General features: G+C 41.2%; 2 protein-coding genes across 6 annotated transcripts; both read left to right on the top strand.

Annotated features, from left to right (window-relative positions):
- Positions 1 to 1,191: 1,191 nt before the first annotated feature.
- Positions 1,192 to 4,011, top strand: LOC101877206 (fatty acid-binding protein, liver). Its single transcript, XM_005142425.2, has 4 exons — positions 1,192 to 1,302; positions 2,308 to 2,480; positions 2,761 to 2,850; positions 3,909 to 4,011. The coding sequence occupies exons 1-4, from the start codon at positions 1,236 to 1,238 to the stop codon at positions 3,957 to 3,959; spliced, it is 381 nt and encodes a 126-aa protein (XP_005142482.1). The 5' UTR covers positions 1,192 to 1,235; the 3' UTR covers positions 3,960 to 4,011.
- Positions 4,012 to 7,223: 3,212 nt separating this feature from the next.
- Positions 7,224 to 17,395, top strand: SRSF10 (serine and arginine rich splicing factor 10). 5 transcript variants are annotated; one of them, XM_005142428.4, is made up of 7 exons: positions 7,224 to 7,382; positions 9,224 to 9,328; positions 11,055 to 11,158; positions 12,366 to 12,528; positions 12,821 to 12,874; positions 13,044 to 13,145; positions 16,147 to 17,395. In XM_005142428.4, exons 1-7 carry the CDS (start codon positions 7,318 to 7,320, stop codon positions 16,163 to 16,165), a joined length of 612 nt encoding a protein of 203 aa, XP_005142485.1. In that variant the 5' UTR covers positions 7,224 to 7,317; the 3' UTR covers positions 16,166 to 17,395. The 5 variants fall into 5 exon arrangements, with proteins under 5 accessions (XP_005142485.1, XP_005142483.1, XP_005142486.1 ...); XM_005142426.3 differs by having other exon boundaries at positions 13,044 to 17,395; XM_005142429.4 differs by lacking the exon at positions 13,044 to 13,145.
- The last annotated feature ends 125 nt before the right edge of the window (positions 17,396 to 17,520 follow it).

A 17,520-nucleotide genomic window follows, 5' to 3' on the forward strand; every position in this document is an offset into this window, starting at 1 on the left:
TAACAGTGAGTAAGAAAAGCAGGCCCTTTTGTCAGTAACATCACTCTGTGGTAAACCAGGTGAACTGTGCCCTAGGGTAACTCCAACATAAACATGCACTTCTAAAACCCATGTGTGTTAAACATCTTCCCTTCCACCCAAAAAATACAGCTTTGTCCATTATCATCAGTTCATTCTTACTACTAGGGATTACCATATGGAAATGTAATTCTGGAACTGGCTCTTTGTTGTGAATTTTCTTTAACATAGTAAAAAAAAAAAAAAGTTGTTGTGAATTTGTAAGTTCAGCATTGGTTTTCTATTTAAATGGAAGAATTGCTGACCGATATGGAGTAATAAAAGTTAACTTCGAAAGGTCACCTACCCCTAGGATACAGACTCTATGTGAGTTAAGCAATATAACTGTAAGGCACAAAATCTAATTAATGTCTTCCAAAATCAACAGTCATGCTTGCCCAGACAGCAAGGAATATCACTCAACAGCTACAACGAGTGAGGAATTCGTGGTGTGATTGGTGAGAAGAGAAATAATACATGCTATTTACTTCTCTTAGCTAAGCTTCCAAGCAATGGTCCATGTTTTATTTTACCTTTAGTCCTCTATGCATGCCATCATTATTAGAACAAGTAATAATAAACTGAATTAAACCAGATTTAAATGTGCATCACTGACACCTGCTGGCTAAACTCATAAGTGACTGTCCCACTCCAACATCATTCTCCTGATCCTCATGGAATTGCAGGCCCACAATTCTGGAAGGAATAGCTACGGATTTTACTCCCACCATTTAAGGTTCAATTGCCCATAGCAGAGAACGTTGAGATAATTAGGAATTTCTTGCTGTAAGACAGTAATCACCTTACATCCATTACAAATTATGCCATTTTATCAGAAGAATTCTATTCACATCACAGAAAATGTATTAACCGTTGAAGTTGTGAATAGAACGAAAACAAATTAATCTACACAACACTATACAACAATATGAATTATGAATACCCGGGTTCAGTAACCCACAATAAACAAACCATCCCAATCCAGGTGGTCATGAACGAGAGGTTATGATCATTAAGAACAAATAAATGATTAATAATTGTTCCTCCAATGGTTAATAATTCACTAGTCATCTCACAATTTGGGCTTGTGATCCCTTTCCATAAATAGCATCTGGACGACTAGGGAGAGCCCTCACTTTCCTGCCAGCACCACCACCCCAAGCTGTCATACATCCATAATGGCATTCAATGGAACCTGGCAGGTCTATGCTCAAGAAAACTATGAAGAGTTTCTGAAAGCTCTTGGTAAGTGTCTGGTTACTTCTGAAATCCCTTCCTCGGACTGCAGCACACACTTTGCATGGCATCTGCCATCACTGTATTTCTATGTTTTCCTTCTTTTGTTTGGATGACAAACTACTCCCTGCCAGATGAGGTTGTCGGGCCTAATTTGTAAATGAAAAGAAACTGAGTATCATACAAATCAGAGTAGAAAGATTACAGATAACTCCCAAATCCCTTTCTCAACATTACTCGAGTCTCGCATGAAAGAAGGTGCATAACAAATATCAACTTGTTTTGATTAACATATAACTTTAAGAATACATTTAACTAGAAACAAACTGTCAATGACATGCAGATGCATGAGTGATTAATGTATGTGACTGGTGCTTAGTGATCTGTAAGGAACAGACTTGGTGGTTATGATTTAGTAGGTGCCTACATTAATAAAATGCACTTATCGTCTTTACTATCTTAACAAAACACATTTGTTTTTAAGAGTATTAAGAGTTTAAGGGGTTTTAAGAGTATGCAAGAGCTATTCAGCAGAATATGATGCAGTTACAGTTGACAAGCCTACTCCAACAGTATGCCTGAACCAGTCCCTCTGTTGCTAAGGGTGATATTCTCACAACATGCCAGAGACACTCCAATACAGTAGTCTGAGGCAACATGCACTGCTGCAGCTCTGACTAGGCAGGCACTAGCACCTCCAATCCTCCTGGGACGAGGTGAGGGAAACAAAATAATACACACATGTTTTTTGTCATGGAGAAACACCATCACATGGCAAATCACTACTGAACAGAACAATGCACATTCTGACACAATAATATCAAATATAATACCAGAATCTACATGAGCTGGATGGAATGGAACAACATTCCCACAGAGAAGTGAGGAATTCAAACCAGGATTGGCCTTTTAACCCGGACATCACCTTCTTTTCTCTTTGGAAAAACGAATTTGCTCTTTCACATCAACACACTTCTTCATAACAGAAAAAGTCCTTTTTTGCCTTTTTTACAGCACTGCCAGATGACCTTATCAAACTCGCCAGAGACATTAAACCTGTTGTTGAAATACAACAAAAAGGAGAGGATTTTGTTGTGACATCAAAGACACCCAAGCAATCTGTAACTAATTCATTTACACTTGGAAAAGAGGCTGACATTACTACCATGGATGGCAGAAAGCTAAAGGTACTGCATTTCAGGAATGGCTGCACCAATTCGTTCATCCTTATACTTCAGTTTCTGTGTCTGAGTGAGACTTCCTTATACCATTTCTGTTAGTACACAGTTCTATCACTTCAACAAAAGTGTTTCTTCTAAAACTCCTGTTCAAATGCTGTGGTCTGCAGCTGAACTTCACAGATGTGTTTATGAAACACTGACATCATTTATTTCCTATAGTCATCTGCTTATTCTAATCAAGCTCCAAACTCTAAATGTTTTACAACTTTTAAATCTGCTTCAACAGTGCACTGTGAACATGGTAAATGGGAAGCTCGTGTGCAAATCAGACAAATTCCATCATGAGCAAGAAGTTAAAGGCAATGAAATGGTGGAGGTACGTGGCAGAAAAGAATGGTGGGTTAAAAAAAACTCGAAGGAAAGTGCTCTGTGCTGATTGGTTTTTTAGTGTAAGCTAAATACCTTAAACAAATCCTGGCCCCAGACTACCACATTACTTGCAGAATTCCTTACAAGTGCTTAAATCTGCAGATACAGAATTCAGATGGAGTATTTCAGACTAACCACAGTTAGCGGAAAATACTAGCAATACCTTTATTATTCCTGTTTCTTATTAAAACCAACTGCCTTAACTGACTCCTCTTTCAACACTGCTCATATATTTAATGGAAAGTGCTCAATAAATCTTTTTATTAATCACCACCCTGGGGCTAATTCCAGTGTGAAGGGCTGTAGCTGCAGAGAATGGAGCAGAAAGACTCCTCATAAATTCCTCTAAATTACTACAGCAGTGTTTCCACCCTTACCTTTATCTATAACATTCCTGCTGAAAACAAAGTAAACACTGAGTCAAACCTGGAAATGTACAATACACTCATTCCACCTATAATTCTCCAAAGTTCTTTGGTTAGTTCTAAACTATTCGGTAATGACAAAGAGCTTTTCTCTATAGTTAAGCTCATTTGGCTTCTAAGAAGCACCCGCTTGGGTGAAGACTGCTACAAGAACTACTACAGCTAAGTGCACTGAAGTCCTATGTTTTGGACATACAATACCCTAAGATCATTTTGAGTATCTCAAACTACTTTTCTAACATTAAGGAAGCACAAAACCAGACAAAGAACCAACTGCTATTTAGGACAATGATTTCTCTTACAGGAAGCATTATCTATGATACCCCTTAAAACAGAGTGAAAAAAATGTAGCTGATGGTGACATTTATATTTAGGTTTTCAGTCTCCAGAGCTGGTTTTGTAAAAATACTTTTCTTGGTATTAATGTTATACACATATTTATAGGCAGGTGCTGTATATGTGTTTGCTTGTTGAATAAGATGGATTTAAACATAAATTACAGAAACCTCAAACCGCTTAGCTAAAAATAACTTCCTAAAGTCTAAATTAAAACCAAGTTATGCATATTTGTCTTCTACAGACAATGACTTATGGTGGAGTGACGCTTGTCAGAAGAAGCAAGAGGGTTTAAAGCCAGATCACCTTCTTTGTGCCATCTTTACATACCTAAAGTGCTGTTTCCAAAAGGTGTGATCTTCATTATGTGACAAAATAGAACAGAAAATAACTGTGACTTCTACTCTCCTTTCACACACACACCAATTCTCATCATTCCCATGATTGTAAGACTGTATTTTCCCCTTGAGTACACTTCTGCATTCCAAGTGACAGAAGTCTGCCTCTCAAACAACCAAACCTGGACATTAACTGGAACATTGTGATTCATCAGAATGATCCTTGGGAATGGACAAAAGCTGACAGAAATGCTTCTTGATTTTTTTACATGCTCAATTAACACATTTAGCTTTAGTTCCTTTGTCTAATAAAGTTTCATCTTCAACTAAAACCCCTTCTCTGTAGCTAGACAGCAAAGAACAATTAGACTTTGGTTTAGCTGATCTGTAACAGAAACAGTAATATTTGAAAAGCTATGCAGTATTTAACAGTCATAAAAGTAATAATAGGAACAACTGCTCTTAAACTGAAGCACACCAGAGTACAATTAAACAAAAATGAGGCACTATGAGCACAAAGGGAATGAAACACTTCCAATTTGCAGAATAAATTAAAATCAATGGAGTTACACATAACAAGATCAACAGAATAGAAGCCAAGCCACTGGTAAAACTCAGAAGGCTGCTTTAAAGCATTGGTACTACAGAAAGCCATATACGAGCTTGAAATACCTCTGTTTGGCAGTTGCTTGGTAACTGCTGCTAACTACACACTGAAACACGACAAAACAGAGCACTGTTCTCCAATAGCAAACCCAGAGAACACTGCAAGTCTTCAATGATCAAATCCTAAATCCGTAAGTGGAGGCTACAAAGTACGAGATGTTCAGGCTTATTTCTAAACCAATGCATCACTCTGACCACCACACTAGTAAAGCTTGTTACAAGTATTTGCTTTGATGCATTATAATGGGAATAAAACAGGAATGATGTTAAAGCAAAACATATCTGCTTTTAAAAGAAACACGAAAGTCTTGTTTTGGTTCAATAGCTACTTAAATATTCCCAGCTCACTTGGCCTAATCTGCCTTTCAAACTCAATTCCTTCCTGTTCAATCCCTTATCAATGTTCAACCTCAACACACAATGGGTATACAAAGGCGGTTTAAGTTACAGATTGTACATAATGCATACTAAAACCACATTAACCTATACAGAACTTTAACTGATGCTAAACCACTTTAATTTGAAAGCACTACAAGTTCTTGAAAGCATACTTTACCTCCCTCACTTCTCGATTGTGGCGATTTACTGTTTATAAGACGCATGCCAGTCTTCTCAATCCAATGGCAATAAACTGTCACGGGACATCCCACATTTAGGTGCAATATTCAGTGCAGCTCCGTAAAGGATTTTGATCAGATTGGGACCCTTGACCCACTGCCCAAAGCCATACATCATTTCTGGATCACAAGCTTGTCTGAGTCTGGACAATAGAAATGGATCCACTCTTCCACAAAACCAAGGGAATTTTTCTGCAGAGGACCTCATGGAAGTATTTATAATGTTATTTGGATGTTGCTGAAAAGTGCTTGCTTCCAATTTGAAAGGCTCTGGAAGGGCAATCCTGGTGGGAAGCGTTTCTCCCCATCACCAAACCCCACTCCTTGGTGGTTCCATTGTTTCTCAGAATGTCTCTACAGAATAAATTCTTTCTGCTTTGTGTCACCCATCCCCACCAGAACTCCATCTCCCACGCGCTTCCTGGCCTTGATTCTTCACATTCTTTTGATGACTCGTGTAAGCAGACCTGTGCACCTATCACACAAGGCAGCAGAGTCAGCATGCTGCCAGCATACTTACAGCAAACTGTAAACTCTAAATGCAGAACGCACTGAGACCCTATCTCTCTTCTGCAGTCCTGAGCACTGAGCATACAAGCATCAGCATTTTCTTCTTTTTCTTCAGAAAGCAGCATAAATAGTTGGCATAAAAGTGTCAGTGCTCCAACTTCACCCGTCAGTCACAACCTACAGGGATATCAAGCAGTTCTTAGTGTGACATTGCCAGGATGCCAGCAGCAGTGTCCACTCACCAGTTTTCTTTCCTGTTTAGTCATTACATGTAGTAAAGTTGAAGCACACTAGTGACAAACACACCACAACTGTGTTAACTCTGGAGTCCTTTTTTCTCTCTACTCTGCCGTTTGGGGAATATTCCTCACACCAACAAAGGTGGAGACGCTTTGCTTTACCAAACCTTTCATCGCATCAACCCGTGACTGTCCATCTACCATTTAACATCGATGGTAATCAGATACTTTGGTGCTAAGAAACAATCTCTCTACCCACCCACTTCATTGCTCTGTTATCAATGAGTGAGCCAAGCTCGTTTTAAAACGCTAATTTATAAATTCATTAAATTGAGCAAGCGATAGCAGATAAAAAGCAGCGCTGGGTGCCCCGGGCAGTCCCGCTCCGCCCCAGACGCGCACCCCGGGTCTTTGGGGGGCTCTCCTTTATCATTCTCGGTTCAAGGCTTCAGCTAATCCCGCTGCTTCCTCTCGCCCGGATGTTGACGTGTCGCTTTTCCATTGCTTCCCTCTGTTGCTGGGGTCTCATCGTCGAGAGGTTTCGAGAAGCTCACAGAAGCTTCGAGAACGGTCCGTTACCAGCCTCCCCATCACCACAATCTCTATTTCTTATATGGTGCATGTAACCAGATCTAACTTCAAACTACCGAACTACCCCTCCCTCCAGCAGCGGGGTGCGCTCTGAACACCAGCTCCATCTCGCTGGCTCTAACCTCAGCACAGGGCTCGGGGCTTCCTCTCCCCCCCCATTCCGTGCAACGACACAACTGACCTCCGCTTTATAACTCACAAAGTACAATAATTACAAAAAAAAAAGAAATATGGTTCCACACAGTGACAGTTACAGAGAGTGTCTGAGAGTGTAGCAAGCGATATTTGCCATTAAACCCTTGGATGAACAAACCCCACACATCACACCATGAATCACCTCACGCCACCACCCGGCCGCCATTTTGTCCCCACACACCCCTCCCTCTTTCGGCGGGAAAACCGAGGAGCAGCCGGGTCTGCGCAGCGCGCATGCGTGAGCTGCACGAGCGCGGGGAGGGAGCCGCTCCCGCCCGGGTGGTAACTGACGGCAGGCGGGCTCGATCTGCGCATGCGCGGGGCGGGGCCCTGTTTTGGCGCCTCTCGGCCTTCTAGTTCTCCTGCCTCGCGCCGGAAGCCTCGCGGAAGTCTCGCGAGAGGCGGCGCGCAGCTCGCAGGGTCGCCTCAGCGCTCGGCTCCGCAGCGCCTGGGCCCTGCCGTGCGCTCCCCGTGTCCCCGCAGCGCTCCCCGCAGCCATGTCCCGCTACCTGCGGCCCCCCAACACCTCGCTCTTCGTGCGGAACGTGGCCGATGACACCCGGTGAGTGCGGGGGCTGCGCAGGCTCAGGCGGGCTCGCCAGGCCGCGCGGGCGGCCGGAGGGGCGCGGGGGGGGGGGGCAGGGCCCCGTCCGCCGCTGGTGCGGTGCCGCTCTGCCGGCCGCCATTTCCCTCCCCACGGTGCTGCTGACCCTTCCCCGCCAGGGTCGGGTCCAAAACAGCGTCCAGAGAGAACAATGCTGGGCCGGAGGGGAGCGCGGCGGTTGGGACGGGAGAGGAGAGCACGGTGGCTTTGCCCAGGGTGGCCCCGGGACTCACGGCACAGCCGGGCCCGTTAGCGTGGGGCTCGCCGCCAGTGCAGGCGGGACGTTACGGCGTTAATTGTTCTGTACCTCGCTCAGGTGCGGGGGGGACGTAGCTGCATTGTAGGAAGAGTCCATACGGGGTAAATATATGCGGCAGCTTAGTGCAATAACTCTTTATAGGGAATTAACTCAAAAGTGCGTTGTATAGGTTCTTATTTATTGCTTATTTTTAGTAAACTGCTCATTCCTCTGTTTCTCATTGGCAGTTTATCGTGTCCCTCTTGTGTCTGTTGTCAGCTATGAAACGCGTATAGAGCGCATTAATATCAACTGCACGTGTGAGCTGAAGCACTCTCAGGTTAATAATCGCTGTACAACTTGTCTGGGAGTCCCTGTGAGGTCGAGCAGTGTAAAACACAAATAGTTTCTAAACTTTCTGCCTGTGCAGCTCGCACTGAAGTTGTCCAGCAAATAACGGTAGCATGGGCACAATGGAATGGGATGAATCGAGAAAATTATTGCGATAAAGAAGTGTAAACAGTTTCAGTATTTTCTTGTGTGTGATTTTTCTTTCCTCTTTTCAGTATTTATTTCACTGTAAGAACAGTCAAGGAAGACTGCTGCTTCCAGGCTTTTTAAAATTAGAAGCTTCTAATAGAAGGTTCTGTTAGGGCTTTCCCCATAAGCTTGTACTTAGATGGTACGTGCTTGGAGATGGTTTCATTGTGAGGTCTCAGTGTTGGTTGTAGTTCCCTTCTGCCATCATTTACTCTATGTGCTGTAAGTTCTTGCCCAGATGATGAGAAAGAGAAATTATAGTAGTCACTGTCCTGTACCACATAAATATCGTATTATATCAGTCTTGCTCGTACAGGTTATTGTCATCAAATGACATAAAAATCCATCTAAAGAGGCTGATGTGATTTAGAAACCTCTCTGAGGAGATGGAAGTTGTTCCCAGAGTAGCTGCAGATCTGCTGAACAGTTTTGTGTTTGGTTATTTGGAAAAGCTATCCTAAGGGCATGAGTAGTTGCTCACTCAAGTTTGGTTCTATTTGATGTGGTTTTAAGTATCGATTATTCTATGGAAATGAGTTTGTGTGACTGGTTTATTCTCACACTGTTCATGTGGATCTTGCAGTTGGTGTGTGCATGTTCCAAAATCATTCTCAAGAGTTACATGAGGTACTTGAATAACAATAATTCCTGGGTCCTGCTTTGCACTTTCTACCATCCTTTCCTAGTCCATCCTGCATTGAATTAACTAGTGTGTGTCACTTAGTTTATGATAGCTTCAGTTAGTTGTATTGAAGTGGTTTCAAAATGCTGAGGTGTATCCTCAGCATTCCAAGTCCTGAGTGCTTCAGGAAAGCCTGGTGTGTAACTGAGCTGCTCAAACACTTTCCTCCCAGCATGGTTTGCTACGTTCTTCTCTATCAACTGCTTCCAAAAAGATGGTGGTCATTTGAGTGTACATTTAAATAAAATAAAATGCCTACTTTTTTTTAATTTGATGGATGCCTTTTAACACCTTAAATAGGATAAAAAAAACCCATCTAAAATATTTGTGATGTTTTAGGTCTGAAGACTTGCGCCGTGAATTTGGTCGCTATGGGCCTATAGTTGATGTGTACGTTCCACTTGACTTCTACACTCGTCGTCCCAGAGGATTTGCTTATGTTCAATATCCTTTCTTCAGATGGCTGAGTAGTGAGGGGTGTTGGAGTTTGAAATTCAAGTTTGTGTAAGAGGTAACAAACGAAAAAGCAGTTTACTTTTGTGTTGTATCTAATAAGTGTCTTACTTATGTTGTGGTGTTTTGTTATTTTTGAAGATTAATTTCTCTCAGTTGCTCTTTGCCTTTTCGCAAAGCTTAAGTCCAGTAATATAAAAGCTTGCTTATGTCACTGAAATTAACACTATATGATTTAAATGAAAATTTATCACTGACTCAGAATTGTTTAGCACATTTTTATTATCGCTGGTGTTAAGTAAACTTGTGCTTAGCAACTGTGGCTGGTATTGTTAATTTAACAAATGGGAACTGGAATCACTTGATCAAAATCAGATTGTATAAAAAATGAGGTGAACTTCTCTCTTTCATATTGTCCCCTAATTTACTGTCCTCTGTTGTTGCCTCAGAATGTAAAGCTGTACAGTAATGGCGACCCCAAAGAGAAAGCATGAAAGAACCGTTAGAGTAGAGTTCAACAATTAAGGCAAGTAGACAAGCCAAAGACCTCTTAAGGATCAGGCTTGAAGAGAAGGGAGAGTTTGGGAAAAGAAAAAGTAAAGAAAAGCTGGAAGAAGGACAAGCCATAATGGGAGACAAAGCTTCGCTTTATCCACAAAAGGGGGAAAAGGTTGTTTTTCAAAGTAAAAGATAAAGCCTTCTGTCATTTTTGGCCAAGCATCTCATGACAAGTCCTTCTGACAAGCACTTAAAGAGTTAAAGGTCAAGATGAAGTTGAATGGTGGCCAAGATTAAAGGAGTCATACCTGATGTATCCTACAGAGTAACAGTTGTTCTTCTGTTTGTCACGTAAGCAGTAATTTGATGAATAATTCTGGTTTAGTCCATTGACAAAACCCGTAATATTTTTCTTGTGAGTGCTGCTGTAACTGTGGTCTTGAATGAAAGTGCATTCCTCCTGGTTTATCAGGATACATGCCAACAGCATGAGAGTTCATGTTCTGCATAGATGGTGCTGATGGTGAACTGAGTTGCTACGAGGAGAAAGGCAATTTTTTCTTTCAGGTCACAGAGCTAGAAGAAGGTGTGTTAGTTACTGTAGTGGTCAGACCCATGGATTAAAATCGGTAATGTCTATTGCTGACTGTCTGACCTGACCAGCAGTGCAGGGTTTCATGTGTCCCAGACTGCAGGAAGCCTGCCTATGTGTCCGTGGTGCTACGTAATTCAAGCTGAAGTTAGCTGGGGGAAAAAAGGGAAAGCTTCATCCCAGTTCTAAAACTAATAGGCATGTGTTAATTACTACTGTTGGTTGCCTAATGTAATATAAGAACTAGGGTTTAATTTTATTAAAGTCAATGTAGTGGAGAGAACTAAATGACCATTAACAGTGTGTTTTGGAAAGGATGCCAGGGTTTTTTTTTCCTTGCATAAGTACAAGTGGGAGAAGAAAAACATTAGAGTATTGCATAGCAACTGCTTGCTGGTGGATAAGTTCATGGTCATATTATAAGACTTTAATTTTATTAAAGGAGTTTTCAGATAGCTGGTGGTTAATAAATAAAAATAATTCCTAGTGTGTACTGTAGTATGACCAAAAGAACTTGAAAACAAACAGAACCCTCTGTAAAATTAGAAAATAACTGATTTTTGTATTTTATTTTAAATACCATATCTGTAAACTGCTCAAATTCCCAAGTACCTTAACACTCGCCACATTTGAAGATGTCCGTGATGCAGAAGATGCTCTCCATAATTTGGATCGAAAGTGGATTTGTGGTCGGCAAATAGAAATCCAGTTTGCACAGGGGGATCGGAAGAGTAAGTGCCTTGCATGTATCTCAGCATTTTAGCCTTAAAGTTTAGTGCCAGGCACCAGTACATGTGTTACTAATTGTTGTGGTATGTTCTTGCTTGTGTATGAATAGGATGTGGATGTTTTGCATTTTATCCAGTAACTATTCATGACTCATTTTAATTAAAACCAGATAATTAAATACAGCGGTCACTGAACACAATCTGTGAGCTGCTAATCCTGAAGTGCTTTGTGTGCAGCTCTATGTGCTCCTGCAGGGAAGTCTCACTGCTGGGAACTGTCAGAATTAGCAGCAGCCCAGTTTGAGGATGTTGTGATGTTTATATTGTGTTGAAGCATGTTAGTGATGCTGTGTTGACACTTCCCAGTGGAGTCTGATTTCCAGGGCTGAGGCAATAGCCTCATTTCATTTGGCCTCAGGGTAAAAGTAAATGTAAATGTATTTCAATTCAACGTGGAACAGAATTTGTATTTTCTGAACAGATTATTCTAAAGGGAGTTTGTCTTTTAAGTTTGTTATTCATATACATATTCTTAAGATAGAGATAGATACAGATAGGATGTTAAAAAAAAACCCATGCTGTTGGTAAACTGAACACATACCTGTTGGTCTAGACTAGGACTATGATACTTAGAGCAGCCTGGTAATAAAAGCATCTTAAAGGTCTTTCAGTTCAGGCTGTCGAAGAACATCCCAGCTGTCCAGATTTCCCTCAAATGCACACAATTAATTTGTATTGAAATCAGTGGGGTTTATACACTCTGAAGGATGAGTCTTTGTCCTGTACATAAACATTGGGATTTCTGATCAGGTTTTGAACAAAAAATTAACATACTTACCTTAGCATTGCAAACTGAAGCACTTAAGAAGTAAAAATGGTAGCCATTGAGTACAGGTAGCATTCACTGTCTGTAGATGCTGCTCACTATTCTAGAACATGATGTGTTTAAAACACTTTGAGCATGCTCTTCTGGGTTGAATGAGAATTTCAGTAATGGAGCACTAGGCTTTTCTTACTGGTTGTGAGGGCTTTGTTTGGGGGTTCCCCCCCCCGATCTGTAATGCTCACACAGCTGCATTAACTTTTGTCTGGTGGTTATAAGCAAATAAAGGCAAGCCATACAGCAGTCTAAATACCCAATATATGAATTAGTAATGTTACTAAAGGGAACTTTTGAACTTAAAATGCTAAGTGTTGATCGTTTTCGTAGCACCAAATCAAATGAAAGCCAAGGAAGGGAGAAACCTGTACAGCTCTTCTCGCTACGATGACTATGACAGATACAGGCGATCTAGAAGTCGGAGTTACGAAAGGAGACGGTCTAGAAGTCGTTCTTTTGATTACAGCTATAGAAGATCCTATAGTCCCAGAAAGTAAGTGTAGTGTGTGTTGAGCTTCAGCTGCAAAGCAGTCTGCTGGAAGAGAGACACCACATTGCCTAGTTAATTGTTAAAGTCTTGAATAATCGTTTTCTATTGTGGGAGTAACTTGTGGGAGTTGCATATTTTGCATGCTACATAAATCAGAAATACTGAATGAAACGATTCTGTGCTTCAGTGCAGAATCAGTAAAAGCAAATGCACAGCTTGAGATATAATTTATTAAGCATTTGTACATATACGTAGGTATTTGTCAGCATTTACTTTTTCTGATGTACCTTTTTAGCAGTAGACCTACTGGAAGACCTCGTCGTAGCAGAAGCCATTCGGACAATGATAGGTAAAGTACTTTTTATGTCCTTTCAATTGAAAACTAGATCACTGTATTCCTTTAACTATAGGGTTAAAAAACATTTCTCCTGCAAAATGGTAAACAATTTTTAATGTACTAGATGTTTAAGAATAGTGTTTTTACATTCAAATCTCCTCTCTCCCCTTTATTCTGATAGGTTCAAACACCGCAATCGATCTTTTTCAAGATCTAAGTCCAATTCAAGATCACGATCCAAGTCACAGCCCAAGAAAGAAATGAAGGCTAAATCACGGTCTAGGTCTGCATCTCACACCAAATCTAGAGGCACTTCTAAAACAGATTCTAAAACACACTATAAGTCCAGCTCAAGATATGAAAAGGAGTCGAGAAAAAAAGAACCCGCTAGATCCAAATCACAGTCAAGATCACATTCTAGATCTAGGTCAAAATCCAGATCAAGGTCATGGACTAGTCCCAAGTCCAGTGGCCACTAACAGTGTATCCATGTTGGGTTTAGGCATGTAAGATTCATTTACACACAGTTCAGTTTACTTAAATTATCAGGAATATGATGTTGCAACAGTGCTCAAAAGTATTTTCTTTGTCAGTTTTCCCTGTAGCCAAAAATGGTTAAAATTAAGACAATGTTGAGAAGCCACTGAGAGAGCGAGAAAGAGGGAGAGAGAGTGTCCACTTGGTTAAATGTCACGGGCAGCTACTGATTTGGTTGTGGTGTCTCTATGTATATTTTTGTAAAGATTTGCATTTTTAATGCTTAGATATTGGTGATGACTTGATTGATCGTAACTTGCAACATTGTCCTATTAAAACTGTCATACCCATAGAGAAATTTGGTACCACTTTGTGCTGAACAGTTAAACTAACTGTTTAACTTGTTCTTTAATGCTAAACTTTGTGATAACATGGAAAACTGGACAGTTGTAGCACAACACTGACCGCTGTGACACGCAGACTGGCAGGTTCATGTTTCCGTTGCTCAGAAGCAGGTTTCTGTGTTCTCCATGCCCACTGGCTTCTGGGGGTCAGTGAATGGAGCAGTTTGAGATTCCTCCTTAACCCTGCTGTCTGGGGAGATGGTACTAACATTGCGTGGACTATGTGGGGAGAGAGTGGGTCTTGGAAGCTCATTCAGAGTTTGTGCAGTGCTGTGACTTGTCAGGATAGAGGCATCGCTGCTTTGGCCTGGCAGCTAGTACGAAATGTGTGAGGGTGGAGAAAACCACCTTGCACTGGAAAATTCAATTCAGATTTCAGCAAACAGCAGAGCAACTAAATATTAGGTTGTGTGTACATTTTTGCAGTTTTTGTATCCTAAATTTTAGTGAGCAGTTAACCATTAAATTGCTTAGTTTTCCTGCTGTTAGATACCAGTAGATTGTTTCGAGTTGTGTGTGTACAGTATATAAGAACTAAACTTTTCTGCCAATGACTCCTGTGGTTAGTTGGTGTATTCCTAGGTATAATCCATAGCCATCTCTTCCTGAGTAACACAGGCTGGCTTGTACGCATCAAGAAGTACTTGGTCAAGCGAGTCTGGGTCACTTCTTCCTCAGAACAGATAGTGGTTTGGTTCCAAGATTTCCTTAAGAACAAATGTTTGCAGTTGGATATGAACAAGAGCTGCATCTCTAGCTATTTAGTTTATCACTAATACAGTATATTTAGTAAATTGAATGTGAAAAATAACAAAACACGTGTGTAATCTTACCAGTATTTATCTAGAAGGCAAGATACTTTGGTATGAAAATGGCTTTTGGCATTGTTTTTCTATCCACCTTCAAAAGCCAGCACCAGACACCTAGTGTTCCTTGCTGTCCTACCTAGTAGCATATAAAGATGTTGGTTTCAACAAGTTCCTTTGTAGAGAAATGTTGTAGGATTGGGTTTAGTGTTTTCAGTGGGGCCTTTCCAGAAATGCAGACAACTTTGAAATACTGGCAGTGGAACGTGCATAGGGGCTGATCTAGAATCTTTGTACATTTGATAGTATTTCTAACTCTTCCTTTACTGTTTGCAGTTAATGTTCATGTTCTGCTATGCAATCATTTATATGCACGTTCCTTTAATTTTGTAGACTTTCCTGGATGTATAGTTTAAAAACAGCAAAAAGTCTATTTAAAACTGTAGCAGTAGTGTGCAGCTCTAGCAGAGGAAAGTTGTGGGATTAAACTTTGTATTTCCTTTCTTATAGAGGCTTCTAAAAAGGTATTTTTATATGTTCTTTTTAACAGATATTGTGTACTACCTTTAAAATATCAATGTTTTGATCAAAATAACTAAAGACCCAGCTTATTTTCTGCTTGCTGTAAATTTAGCAAACATGCTGTAATAAAAAAAATGAAGGAAATACTGATCCACTGGAATTATTGTAGCTTTAGAATTTGACTCCAGAGCATGATTAGGAGCAGAGCTGTGCATCCCTTACGGAGTAAATTCCTTACTATGGTATTTCAGTAAAGTCAGGAATTTATCATTTAGTGTCTGAACAAAGATGGCTTCACTTTTTTTGGAGGGGTACTAGCCAAACTAAGAAAGCAGATGTTCTAGTCTAACGTATTGAACTTTCTTTTCCATTGACTTTCATTATTGCTGGCTGGACTGCCCCGTGGTTACAATGCAGATACTATTAGCCAGGTGATGAACTACCAGCATTTAGGATCCGTATAGAACCAAATCTCTTACTGATTTGTATTTGCTGTATTAAAACTGGTGCCACTCTAGAAGGTGGTAAAGCTTTGTTGAGGATGCTTAGAACTCGGGCTGCCTCCTGGCTTTTGTGAAACTGGTGGTTCTTAGGCCACGGAGGGAAAACGACTCTGAAAAGCACTGATAAACCCACTCTTGGGCTTCTTAAGTCGAGCTGTGATTGTCGTGTAGCTTTCTGCTTGTAACAGCAGAACAGCCTGCCCTTTTTCAGTGTTCTTCCATTAATACTGTCTTCAAGACTAAAATCCCACATAGAAGTGGTGCACCTGGCTGTGGTGGGCAAGCATGGGTCTGGTTCTGTCAGCACCCTGCAAGGGATTGCTGTAATGAACACTCCAGGAGCTAGAGGTGGGGCGGAGGGAGGAGAGCATCAGTGTCCAGGCTGAGCTGCTGATTCCAGACTTCAGAGTAACGCTAACTGTACCGTGACTGTTTTGTCAGCATGTCCTTATGTTGTGTGCCTCAACAGTGATGTATAGCACAGTTTAAATTATTTTTGTTTTGCAAATCCAGTTCATTGCAACTATATTGCAGTATCTGCCAGTTCTGATGGTTCTTTCTTTCTCTCCCAGAGGTAGGACTAAACTTTGACTTGACTTGTGTATATGAACAAGCCAGAAAAGCCGAACACAAACCCACGATGTTTCAAGAGTGCATGAATAAAGATGTTGTCCTAGTTCTTGCTCCCATGGAAAAATTGTGAAGAAGCTGTTCTGTGGGCCTTTCAGTTGGGGACGAGTTAGCAGGATGTGGCCAAAGGGCAGGGAATGTTCACGCATTGGTGCCAGTCCAGCCACAGCCCCGCTAGATAACACCTCCTCCCTTGGCACAGGGGTCTAGTCCTGCTCTAAGAAAGCAGTAGCCTGTCTCGTGCAAGCTACCTGCAGGTTATGCACAGCTGGAATGCAAGAACATACGCAGGCTGCAAAAGATGGTGTGTAGGCATCTTTCTTTTGGAGTCTCAAGAATGGTGGGGATTCTGGGCATGGGGTTTTCTTCCTGTGGTAAACTATAGATTTTTTAAATTTTATTTTTATTTTTGTCATTCCTGCAAAAAAAAAAAACAAAAACTGTAGAATTGAAGTAGTCTGTAAAAATTCTGCTGACAGCCATGGCTGTGCTCAAAGCGTCTGCAGCGTTGTCGATTTACTTCGGCAGTAATAGAAGGCTCGTTTGGAACTCCTTTTTCACCTAAAGTCCATGTGCCCAAGTGGTTCATTACAAATCCTACATGTAGTGGTTGAGTAGCTGGGTGTTTATAAACTAGGGACTGCGATAGACCGGTCTCTGACAGCTCAATGTTATCCTTCCTGTGTCTTTTGAAGATGTTCAATGTACAGTATAACGGCTTTACTCAAAGTGGAAACTCGATTTCAATGTTGGTTTGAGCTCTTGGAAAGAGCCTGCTTCTTTTTTTCTCTTGCTGTTTTGTCTCGGGGAACAGCTTGGAGAATGTTCAGAGAAGAGCAGTTGGGTCGATGCCTTACAGCACCGCCACTGGGGTTCTGGCAGGGATGTAACATTTTGAAGTACAAAGGGATGAATTCACACATTTTTAGGACTTAATCACCCGTTAATAACTGCTGGTTTTCTCCATTTATCTTGTAACTTGCTTAAAGAGTCTGTAGTCCATTGCTATAGTATGTGTCTAAAGATGCTCTACTGGCAAGAGTAGGAAGGGGAGACTGTGTACCCTGTAGTGTGTTTGATCAAAAGATGCTGATGTTTCTATTCCTACACATCCTTTCTTCTTGAGTTTTGTGTTCCATCTGTGCAAACAACCCTGTGAACTGGGAATAAAATGTACACGTTTTGACTATACCTTGAGAGCAGCTTCTGACTTAATTTAACACAGCAGGGGCTGTTGGGGATGGACCAACCAGGGATGCTGCCCCAGCCTTGGGTCCTTCTCTGGGCTTCCAGGCCTGGCCTTCCTGAGCAGAGCT

Source organism: Melopsittacus undulatus, chromosome 14, assembly GCF_012275295.1.
Source record: "Melopsittacus undulatus isolate bMelUnd1 chromosome 14, bMelUnd1.mat.Z, whole genome shotgun sequence".
NCBI classification, from domain to species: Eukaryota; Metazoa; Chordata; class Aves; order Psittaciformes; family Psittaculidae; genus Melopsittacus; species Melopsittacus undulatus.

Coding starts and splice junctions, on each gene's coding strand:
- LOC101877206 (XM_005142425.2), top strand. CDS start 1,236: ATGGCATTCAATGGAACCTGGCAGGTCTATGCTCAAGAAAACTATGAA. Junction 1,303..2,307: donor AGAGTTTCTGAAAGCTCTTG/GTAAGTGTCTGG, acceptor CCTTTTTTACAG/CACTGCCAGATGACCTTATC. Junction 2,481..2,760: donor TGGATGGCAGAAAGCTAAAG/GTACTGCATTTC, acceptor CTGCTTCAACAG/TGCACTGTGAACATGGTAAA.
- SRSF10 (XM_005142426.3), top strand. CDS start 7,318: ATGTCCCGCTACCTGCGGCCCCCCAACACCTCGCTCTTCGTGCGGAAC. Junction 7,383..9,223: donor AACGTGGCCGATGACACCCG/GTGAGTGCGGGG, acceptor GTGATGTTTTAG/GTCTGAAGACTTGCGCCGTG. Junction 9,329..11,054: donor AGAGGATTTGCTTATGTTCA/ATATCCTTTCTT, acceptor AACACTCGCCAC/ATTTGAAGATGTCCGTGATG.